The sequence below is a fragment of the Nicotiana attenuata genome, unplaced genomic scaffold, assembly GCF_001879085.1.
Source record: "Nicotiana attenuata strain UT unplaced genomic scaffold, NIATTr2, whole genome shotgun sequence".
NCBI classification, from domain to species: domain Eukaryota; kingdom Viridiplantae; phylum Streptophyta; class Magnoliopsida; order Solanales; family Solanaceae; genus Nicotiana; species Nicotiana attenuata.
Genome location: NW_017671310.1, coordinates 113972 through 125869, shown reverse-complemented (window position 1 = coordinate 125869; position 11898 = coordinate 113972). Strand labels below are relative to the sequence as shown.

The 11898-nt window shown below is 36.2% G+C and overlaps 1 protein-coding gene across 1 annotated transcript; it reads left to right on the top strand.

The window, feature by feature from the left end:
- Window positions 1-3567: 3567 nt before the first annotated feature.
- Window positions 3568-7295, top strand: LOC109207455 (xanthoxin dehydrogenase). Its single transcript, XM_019370381.1, has 2 exons — window positions 3568-3807; window positions 6338-7295. The coding sequence occupies exons 1-2, from the start codon at window positions 3764-3766 to the stop codon at window positions 7134-7136; spliced, it is 843 nt and encodes a 280-aa protein (XP_019225926.1). The 5' UTR covers window positions 3568-3763; the 3' UTR covers window positions 7137-7295.
- Window positions 7296-11898: the final 4603 nt, after the last annotated feature.

Sequence of the window (11898 nt, the reverse complement as noted above, 5' to 3'; positions counted from 1 at the left end):
TTCCTTCTAAATGGCTAAAACAAACTCAGGCCATTGAGCATGGATAAACAACTTAAAACATTTGAAAGAAGAATAATGAATTGTTTCATAACAGGGAAATTAAAGGCATAAAACAGCAAAAGCTAATAGAAATTCAACATTTAAACAAAGCTTCTATTCAAATTCCAACTCAAAGTTCCAACTCTGTATACAGATTCAGTCTGGTTCTAACTTGTAGCACCTCATTTGTTAACAAATGGTATGAGGAAATACCTGAAAATGTGAAGAAAACAACAGCAAGGTAATCAAGGGTCCAGCAGCAATAACAAGACAGCAGAACCAATCAGCAATTTAAAACCAAATTTCAAACCTAGAAAGTGAGGTAAAACGACCCAGAATACAGTTTAGACCCAAACGATGGACCAGGAAACCTCAACCAAGCTTGATTTTAATTCATTTTTCGAATGTCAGCTAATCAGAACTTGTTTCAGCACCAGGAAAATTTCAGAAACTACTAGAAGAACTCAATAAAACAGTGTTTTTCTGAAGTTTTTAGCCGTCTAGAATTTTTCAGGATTTCTCAGCTCCAAAAATCTCTCCTTAAGCCGCAAGTAACAATGCCTTTATAGGCAAGTTACTAAGGCAGCAAATGTAAGCTAGACTTTGCACTTTACCCCTTTCTTAATTTCCCTTTTTGCTGCTTAGTCCCTGATTTTCTAACTTATTGGCCAAGTAAATCCATTTTCAGCTTCTAAGAAGCTTCCTTAGCAGTTATTAAAAGATTCCCCCAGCCTAAACTTCCCAAACTACCCCCCAAATGTCCCTAAACTACCGCAGTATACTACATGGGTCAAGTTGACCCAAGGTTGAGCCCCAAACCGGCTAATTTTCCTTTTCTCTGGGCTTCCAAATTAACAGAAACTCAACCCAAACTACAAGACCTCCACAAGCCTAACCCAAGTAAAAGAACAGAAATTCTTGACCCATAATTACACAACAAAGAGAAAATCTGACCCTTGATAATAAACAAAAGACCTAAAACCAATAACATCGATTTGATAAAAAATTAATCATGCAATCAAGAACATTTGTTCCATAGACTTAAAAAGATATGGAGAAAAGGATAGACAGTATCAGGATGAGAACAAGGAATGGACAACAAAAAACACAAAAAAAAAACGAAGGAAGTGAATACCCGTTTTGTGCCTCTCGAACTCAACGAACAGAACCGCCCATAAGAACACTGGCCGGCATCCGGGAAATCCAAAATGAATCATAACTTGCATTAATCAATAGCTTCTATCAGAAGCCATTAACTAATGCTAGTTCTGACTCAAATCTAACACAGAAAAACGAAGGAACAAGACTTGACATTCCCGGCTTAATTTGGATCTAACACTTAGGGGATTCTAAGATGTTTTGAAAGAAATTGAGATGGGATATGAGATAAGGGGGTGTGGGGGTTATCTTGGGGTTGATTGGGCACGCCGCCGCCGGGTGGAGATGGCGAAGTGGTGCAAGGCGGCGTCAAGGTTCGTTGATGAAGATGGGAGACAGGGGATTTTGGTCTTAGGTTTTTGGTCGTTTGGACAGTCTTATGCCAAATGGGAGAATCAATTGAAGCCATCAGATGGGATACGATAAAGGGCCAGGATTGACTTGAAATTAGACAACTCAAAACGACGTAGTATTATCCCCCTACTACGTCGTTTCAGAGTCTCAAAGCTAGGGACTTGGACCGGGTCAGAGGCTACACTTGGGCGGATTTTGTTCGCTTTGGGGTAGATCCGTTTGGGCTTGGAGATGACTTAATTAATGTGGCCCAAATCCTCTTTCTTCATTTCCCAATAATTCTTTTTAGTTCCCTTTCTTTTCTCTTTTCTTTTTTTTTTTAATTTTTTGAAAATTAAAACTAAATTAAATTAAAAACCAAACTACCTCATTAAAAATACTAACTAATCCTAAATAATTAACACCATTAATAAATTAAAGAAAAACTACTCGAAAATCAAAAATTAAAATTAAAGGGTGCAAAATGACTATTTTTGTGATTTTCCTTTTTATAAAACAACTTAATTACTAAATAATTCTTAAAATGCAAAATTAACTCCTAAATGCACATGCAAACATTTTTTGTATTTTGTTCACTAATTAAAATGCACAAACAAAAATGCAAACAATTAACAGAAAATGCCACGAAAATCTACAAAATTGCAAACACTGAAAGAAATTATTTTGTTTTGAATTTATGAGAGTAATTCATATAGGGCAAAAATCACGTGCTCACAGATAGTTAGCTGATACACAAGGGAATCCTTGCTGTAATAATTGATATGCAAATTATGTCTGTCTAAAAATATTTATAGGATAGATAGACATACTAATTGATAGAAGAAGAGTGTGATGTATATCTGGAGTAGCCTGGCAAAGCTACTCCTCGGACTCTATTGTACATTTTTTTTTGATATCAATAGAATATAATGTTTAATTAAAAAAAATCTCAAAGTAAATGAAATATAAAATTAGATGAAATCTAATGTTGATCTTAAAGTGAAGTGTTCTAAAGTTTTGGAATTGCCAAGTCTCAACCCTCTCCATTATGCAAATGCTGCTTGTGAACACCTATCACCACTTTCACTTTCTATAACAGAAATGATAAATCAACTTATTCTTGAAATTGCGGTCAACCATATCACGTTTTTGCTCATTTGCAATTACTATTACAAGAAAATCGTCCCTTTTTTAAAAAGGCGTATGTAACTATAAGTATGAGTTTAATTTTCACTATTTTTCTTCCTCCTTTTCTGATCCCCTATGTGATAAGAAGCTTTTTAAATGGGACAACTTGTATCGTCAACTAACCTTGGTTCATGTTCGATGTTCTATTTATAGTGAGTGTAATCAATTTTAAACGTTGTCCAATTGGGAATCTAACCGCAAATATACTAACATGAAAGCTATTAAATCGTAATGTAGATCCACTAATTTTCCAAACTAGAAACCAATAAAATCTTGATTAACACAGTTGAACACCTGTTTGCTTTAACGTTTTAATAGAACTAAGTTGTTTTTGAAGAAAAAGAAATCCTGATTAACACTAATAGCATGTTTGGTCAAGCTTCTAAAATCAGTTTATTTTGAGAAGTGTTTTTTTCAAAAGTACTTTTAAAAAGAGTGCTTTTGGTGAGAAGTAGTTTGTGTTTGGCTAATTAATTAGAAAAGCACTTCTGAGCAGTAATTAGTGTTTGGCCAAGCTTTTGAAAACTGCTTCTAAGTGTATTTTTCTCAAAAGTACTTTTCGAGAGAAGCAACTTATTTCTGCTTCTCCAAAACTGCTTCTGCTTCTCCTCAAAAATATTTTTTTTTTCCTTCCAAAAGCTTAGCCAAATACCTCAATTTTTAGCCAAAAGTACTTTTGACAAAAAAAACAGTTTCGTACCCAAAAAAAACTTGGCAAAGAGGCTATAACTTTCAAACGCCTTCCATTTGGGAATATATCGGCCCACTCCGTGGTGGTCCATCCCATAACCAATACCCATGTGCTTATTTTTTATTTTTTTCAATAAATAGCCATGTGATTATTTCCCTGTTTAAATGGTTTCTTCTTGTCACTATGTGTAGTAGGAGTAATAAATAATTGGGCTTCTCAGTTCCTTTGCTGACATCGCCTCTAATGGTGTCTTACTATTGAAGTAGTCTCTGAAATTATGCATAATATAGCTTTATAATTTATTTCATATATAAGTAGTACTACTTGTTTATTCTGGGTCATATTTTTACCGCCATGGATGTTCAAGGAAGCTCCGATGCTTCTCTTCCTAACCAAAGGTACTGCTTGAAAATTCTTATTGCTCCAACTATTTATAAGGCAATTTTGCCAATCGGGTTTTCCTAGATAGAATATTGTTAGTTGTGGGTACGATAGATTTCTTGTCCTTGTCATTTCTGAGCTATTTATTTTGGTTCATTTGTTATATGGTGATTGATGTTTGATGTTAAATTGGCTTTATCAAATGAATTAATTTGAGCAATTTTTTTCCATTGGTTTTTCTTAAATAAGATTTATATTCGAGGATGAACTTTGAAAAATTGCCCAACCTAGAAACTGATCCACTGAGAAAAGGAATTCTGTAACTAAACAGTGTAAAGCTTCTTCCTTTTTTTCTCCCTTCTATTCTAAGAGTTTAATTTCTTAATCAGTTCACTCTTTTTTAAGATTTAATTTGATAACTGTGTTTTTACCTGCTTTGATTGATTCTTAGTTTGATTACCAAGTTGATGCCACTGCACATTGTGGATTTACATCAAAACTTAAAAGATAATCCAACTCATTGTCTATGGAGTATAGGATACCCCTTTAATCTTTCATTTTTCTGAAATTTGTTAAATCACTCAATTCCTTTATGTAAGATTTACTTGATAACTCTATCTTATCTGGTTTTTTGGTAGATTCTTTGTTGATTAGTTGAGATAATTTGATTGATAATACACCATGACTGTATCACTGCACATTGTGGACATCAAACTTTCAGAAAAGTTCAACCAATTGTCTACAGAATATGAGATTTACGTGAAAGATACAAATGAAACAAAATAGGGCTACTAATTTTCCCTACCGGACTTTTTACCTCAGTAAAACTGCACAGAGAAGCAGAACTGCAAAGCTCTGCATGATCCACGTCCTAACCAATTGTGGATCATATTGTCTTCTCTTTCTAAAGTTGTGTGCCATTAGCATAACACTACAAGATGCATACCTCATGAGGACAACAACAACAAAAAACCCAGTGTAATCCCACAAACAGTAATACTGTGGCTTCGCCAATAACCTCTTCATGGATGAACCTCTCCAGAACACACTGTTTCAAAACCAGTTAGAAGTATATTTGCAAAATTCATCTATATCGTGCCATTTCTAGTCTAAGCAGGGGCGGAGGAACAAGCCGACCTATGGGTTCGGCTGAACCCAGTGGTTTTGCTCAAACAGTATATTTGCTGTTTTTAATTCATGAAATATGTATAAATATTAAATTTAGAACCCAGTCATTAACACTTGAAGTCGTGATCCTAAAATCCAGAACCCATAAGGTTGAAATCCTGACTCCGCCTATGAGTCTAAGATAGATCACCTGGACGATATCCTAAGATGCTTGGCATCATATTATCAAAGAAGTTCAACTACTTGGGCTTCCTTATCGTTGTAATCTGCAGCGATCAAGGAAACTAATATTTCACAATTAAGTTCCTACATCGCATATCCAACCACAGATGTGTACGGTTGCCAGCAATCGTAGGACCAACATTTCTTTTGAACTCACTCCATCAATTCATGATTCCTTTCTGTAAAGTTCGTCCTGTACAAGGTCATGACCTACTTGTAGAATCATTCCTATTGCTGATATACGTATCATGTGAGGATCTCCCTCTTCCGCAGAGAATTCTCTTTGCAACTACACCTCCAAAGCCATTTCCCCAAGATGAACTTATTGCAGATGAGAGAAGTGCGAATGTCCAGGCTTCTCCCCTCCCCTCAGCTAGAGTTGTTACCTTATCCCCTTCCACCAGATGATATCTCCTTCCCCCTTTGCCATCCAATGAGAAGCCTCTCATTATCTTCTTGATTCTCTTAGTTTCTAACCTAGGCACGATGAATAAAAACGTAAAATAAGTCGATATACTTGACAGAGTTGATATAATAAGGGAGATTTATCCTCTTTTTGACTTTCTATTAAAGTTCTTTCTTTATGCTTTGTATTGAATTTATTTGCTTGGTTCATCTCCTCTAATGAAACTTTATTAAAATGCTTTTATATCGCATGAACTACTTGCCAAGTTGTACTATTAGCTCAAGCACAACTTTTGTCTCTCATTTTTTTGTCCTTTTGGTATTTTTTCTTTTGCATTTTCTTTTATCGCCACTGGGTGAGTCGCGTTCTATGGGTGTAGAGAAAACATCGCTGAGCGTCGAAGATAGTAATAATAAAATTGTAGCAATTAAAACTTGAAATAATTGGGGTCTTCCTTTTCCCTCTCTCCACACTTTTTCTATCTCTATTACTCTGTTTCCGATCCTTCCTCTCTCCTCTCTCCCAAATACGAGTAATGTGTCTATGTTATAAATTGTTTCTTGCTCAGCGGTTAAGATGCTGACTGCAATATGAGAGTTCGTGCTCTTCCTCCTGTATCTCTTGTTAGGGATGGTTAGAGGTTGAATTGACAGGGAAATGCTTTTCCTTTTTCATGATAAGAGAACTCTCTTTCTATGAAGCTACCAGCCTGTAGTCAACTTTTTTCTTTTTCTTTTGGAATTTACTTGACCGTTACTAGCGGCACATATTAATTTCATCTGATATATCAGGTTATTGGGAAAGGTCGCTTTAGTCACAGGAGGGGCAAGTGGCATAGGAGAGAGCATAGTACGTCTATTTCATAAACACGGTGCAAAAGTATGCATTGCAGACATTCAAGATGAACTTGGACAAAATATTTGTGGTACCCTTGGTAATGACCAGAGTGCATGTTTTGTCCACTGTGATGTTACTGCAGAAGCTGATATTAGTAATGCAGTTGATCTTACCATTCAAAAATTTGGGACACTTGATATAATGGTTAATAATGCTGGGTTGTCTGGCCCCCCTATTCCAGATATCCGTGATTATGAACTTTCTGTGTTTGAGAGTGTGCTTGACGTGAACTTGAAAGGTACTTTTCTTGGAATAAAGCATGCAGCTCGCATAATGATTCCACAAAAGAAAGGATCAATAGTATCCTTGTGCAGTGTCGGAAGTGCCATTGCTGGCGTTGGGCCTCATGCTTATATAGCTTCCAAGCATGCTGTTTTGGGCCTTACACAAAATGTTGCAGCTGAGATGGGAAAACATGGTATACGAGTGAATTGTGTTTCTCCTTACGCTGTTGCAACCGGACTAGCTCTGGCTCACTTGCCTGAGGATGAAAGGACGAATGATGCACTGGCAGGTTTTCGTGCTTTTGCTGAGAAGAATGCTAACTTGCAGGGTGTGGAATTGAAGACTCAGGATGTTGCTAATGCTGTGCTGTTTTTAGCCAGTGAGGAAGCAAGGTATATAAGTGGGCATAATCTGATGGTTGATGGTGGTTTCTCGTGTGTTAATCACTCCCTTAGGGTCTTCAGATAGGTACATGTTTGATAAATCTTTTAAGGAACTTCAGAGATTTGTCATATTTCTAAAAACTATTCTGTTTGTGAATTTTCCATCGAAATAAGCTATGTATTTATTTTTCTAGAAAAGGAATATTTGGCTGGACGAGGTGATCCAGCCGCATCTTCCAGTACAGCTATCTTGTTACGACCTAGTCTTTCATAGCAGTATGTTAAAAGAAAAAAAAGTTGAAAAATAATTTGAGACAACTATTTTTAGTAATTATGACTATTAATATGAGACGGAGGGAGTAGTAACTTGAAAAATAAGTTAAATAAATGGAATGAAAATCATTAGTAGAATGCAATTCCAACTGACTAGTGATTTCTTTATGATTTGCTTTGGAAATTTGGAAGGAAAGCCAACTTTTTCCCTCCTTAACTTTCCTTTCATTTCCCTAATTTCCAAATCCTAGAGTTAATATATAACACCACTTTTCAAAAGGAATTTAAATAGAGAAGTTTAAACTAGAGGAATTGTTAAGAAGAGGTTACCAATGCTGTAACTATTGACTCGTGACTTGCATTTTTATTTTTGATGACGATGGTGTTCGAACCATCTTGTATGTATCTCAATTATTTCATCGGATATCCATTATTTTCTAATACTACAAATACTATATAAACTCTAATAGCTTTGCCAATCAATTAGATAATTCCAAAAAAAATTCGCAAAGGCGTATCTAGGTTAAGGGGTATGGGTTCACGTGGAACCCATGCTCCTCTCCGAGATAATACATAAATTACCCATCAAACTTGTCCGGAAAAATCATTTACATACCTTAACTTTACGGGCGACCTATGTCCCCCCTATTCTTGTTTGGGGTGAATTTAATACTCCATTGGTAACACTTAGTCAGTCTTGTGGTGGGGTGTGTAGTACATGCGCGCAACGTGTCAATATCTGCTCAAAAATGATTTTTTTATGTTTTTACAAAAAAAAATAGTTTTTAAAAATTTGTTTTTTCAGTTTTTACAAAATAAAATTCTTTTAAAAAACTGAAAAAATAAAAATAATATTTTTCAAAAACGAAAATATTTTGTTGAAAATAATTTTTTCAGTTTTTAAAAAACAAAGATATTTTGTTAAAAATGATTTTTTTCAGTTTTTTCAAAAAAAACAGTTTTTACAAATTTATTTTTCCAGTTTTTACAAAATAAAATTCTTTTAAAAAACTGAAAAAATAAAAATAATATTTTTCAAAAACGAAAATATTTTGTTGAAAATAATTTTTTCAGTTTTTAAAAAACAAAGATATTTTGTTAAAAACGATTTTTTTTCTGTTTTTACAAAAAAAAAAATAGTTTTTACAAGTTTGTTTTTCCATTTTTTGCAAAAAAGAAATCCTTAAAAAACTGAAAAAATGAAGAAAAAAAACTTTTTTCAAAAGCGAAAATAATTTGTTGAAAATATTTTTTTCAGTTTTTAAAAAATAAAAATATTTTATTAAAAACTGAAAAAAAAATTCTGTTTTTACAAAAAAAAAATCAGTTTTTACAAATAAGTTTTTACAAAAAAATATTTTGTTAAAAAAAATAATTTTTGCAATTGTGAGAGGAAGAAGAAAAGGTGGAGAGAGAAAACAAAAAGAGAAAAAAATAAGAAAAAAAGAAGTAAACGAAAAAGGGACCCACACAGTAAAAATTTTTCCCTCTTACACGCGAGATTGGGAGAGTGAAACTACTCTCTTTGGCACGTCACCATTTAGGGTGGTCTTAAATTCACCCCAAACAAGAATAGGGGGGACATAGGTCGCCAGTAAAGTTAAAGTGTGTAAATGATTTTTCCGGACAAGTTTGATGGGTAATTTATGTATTATCTCTAATAGTGCTATATTTCATTAAAATTATTTAAAGATATGTGTGTGCGCCCATTCTTAAAGACTCATATGGTGCAATTGGTGCTTACCTGTAAAACGGTTCAGTTGAATTTATACGTGGTTTCTAGAAAGTGAACTAATTTGATCCTGAAAACGATAAATTAAGTAAAGAATTATGCAATACTTAGCTTTAAAATGTAGATGAAACGGCATAGATGATAAGAGGGCAAAGACTGATGTCCCCGAGTCGTCTTCGGAAGTTATGATCACTAGCCCTTCTCCCGGGCCAGTCATAGACACCGCGATGATCGACGATGATGGAGAAGCTAGTCATAATGGGGCTTCTCTACGCAAAAGTTAACGTTCATCATCAACTCAACAGAATGCTCAATCTGTTGAGTTAGTTACACCAACCGAGGACGACACCTCGGCGCTTTGGGCGGAGTTTGATTTAGTGGAAAATGCCAATTCCCGTTTTTGGGCCCCAACTGTTGTTCCCGGTACTACGAGGCTGAGTACCGAGTCCCTAGCATCTTTGGTTGGTGAGCATCCAACAACCAGCACTGCATTTGATGCAGCTGCTTCTCACCCTTGGACTCCATCAACTTCATCAACTTCACCAACACCAGCAACTGCTACATCACTTCCATCTTCATCCACTCTTCCACCAGCAACTGCTACATCATCTCCGCTGGCCGCACCTGCCTACGAAGAGGGTGTTCCTCTTCCCTAGTCCCTAGTTCACAGGAATTTAGGGAAAACTTATGCTGCCCTTTCTGAAGATCCACAAAAGAGGAGGAATATTACCTTTTCGGTCTCCATCGGGTGCAACCTGCTTTTTCAGCCGGTGGAGCTTGCTAATTATCTGAAGCCTTTGGCTTCAGAAAAAGATTAGGAAAAGGTTCGGGCACTCTCGGGAGAGTGTTTGTAGAATAACTCCATGCATAACGCTGCAGCGGTACATTCCTTTCTTCCTTCATTATTTCTTCTATTCTTGGTATGAACGTATCTTGATTTTTACCCTTCTTGCTTGGTAGGCCAACTTTCTTTCTTCTGAGGGCATTCAGAGGTTGATTCGTGATAAGGAAGAGCTTACTTCTACTCAGGATCAGCTTTTGGTAGAGCGGGAGCAAAGTGTTGCTCGCCTCTCGGACCACTAAGGCCGTTGCATTGGAAGCTCGTTTGTAGCAAAGCGAGCAAAAGGTAGTAACCCTTAGCCAAGAAATTGGCCCGTTGAGGGTTAGATTTGACGAAGAGAAGGCCAAATGGGCTAAAGTCTGATCACGTCCAAATGCACGCCTCTAACGAGGTATGACACAGTCGTTTGCAATAATGAAATCCAACAAGGAGTCGGGATCGAATCCACAGGGAGCTAAGATGGGAGTTAGTAGTATATATTCGGAGTGAGTACGTGAAGTATCTAGATTGCACTTCCACAAACAAGGTTTTGTTTTTACTTCTAAAATTAACTAAGGATTGCAAATCTAAAGATATAAAACTAGAGATAATTGTTTTTGAATATTTTCCAAAGATATAAAAAGGCCTAGGGCTGTGACCATGACCTAGGTGTTTGCCTAATGGGATAAAGACTTTTATGTTGTTTTATTGACTGGGGTGTATTATAGCTCACAATACTACGTTGCCCACTCAATACCTCTCGGCCAGAGAGTGGTTTTGCCTAATTTGGCTTTCTCATGACCAAATGAGTATCTACCAAAATGGTTGATAAGAGCTCAAGTCGGGTTGTTACTATCTCTAAGTTGAACCCTTTAATTAGGTTATCAATCTCTCAATTAACCCTATTCCTTATTAGCTAAGTTAACCTAGACTAGGTCTCTCTTTCTCAAGAAGAGACTAAGTCAAATAGGCATAGATCAATGTTTGCAACCATTAATTTCACAATTGAAGCATAAACCTAGCTAAATAACGAACACCTATTCATAAACAAGCACAAAATTAATAACCCATAAGGTTTACACACTAGGGTTGTGTCACAACCCTAGTAAAAATCTAGCCACTCATAGTGGGTATAGAAGAAAACAAAGAAAAAAAGATAATAAAACTCATATTGAAAGATTAAACTAGAGAAATCCAATGTTAAATCACCAAAATAAGCTAAAGTTGCCTAAAGAAGCAAAGAGAAACGGCTACAACACTTTAAATATTCAAAACTTCACCTAAAAAGGTGAAACTCTTCTATTTATAAAACTTTGGAATTTTTGGACAAAAATGCCCTTTCGGAGGTTCTGCGGCCACACAATTCCATGTGTGGTCCGCACTTTGCTTCATCTTAACAAGACTTGGAACAATTCTGAACCGTGGCCGCATCTCTCATTTTCTACGGTCCGCACATTTTCGGGTGCGGCACACAAGGCTCTTCTACGGACTACACATTTCTGAGTACAGCCATGTAGCTGACATTTGCGGCCGCACAATAATTGTGTGATCCGCACTTCCTTCGAACTCGATATGCAAACTCTCTAAAATTTTGCTCTTGCTTAGCTTCTGCGACCGCACTTTGCACTTGTCTCTGATAAGCTTGCCTTCACAATCTACGGCTGCAGATGGAAATCTGCGATCCGCACTTTGAGCTTCTGTGCTTGTTTTTATCCTTGTGTTCATATCACTCCTTCTTGAGTTGGATTTCATCTTAGTGGCTCATTTTCCAATACTCCTGCAATTAAACATATTTCATCAGTTTTCGGGAACACAAATTAAATGCTTTTGGACTAAAATGAAAGCTAAAAGCTGCTAATAAGTAGTCAATATCCCCATTTATCAAAGTCCATGACGGCGTTCTTGCGGCAACCGAGTGCGAGGCTGCCACTGTTGAAAAAGTGACTGACTTAGAGGCACCCTTGAACTCCAAAATCGAAGAGCTTGCTGCTGCGGGGGCGAAAGATGCACAGTTGGAAGAGA

Bases quoted from the DNA above. Each gene is read 5' to 3' on its own strand.
- LOC109207455 (XM_019370381.1), top strand. From the start codon at position 3,764: ATGGATGTTCAAGGAAGCTCCGATGCTTCTCTTCCTAACCAAAG. The intron at 3,808-6,337 runs GTACTGCTTGAA...CTGATATATCAG, and splicing joins GCTTCTCTTCCTAACCAAAG to GTTATTGGGAAAGGTCGCTT.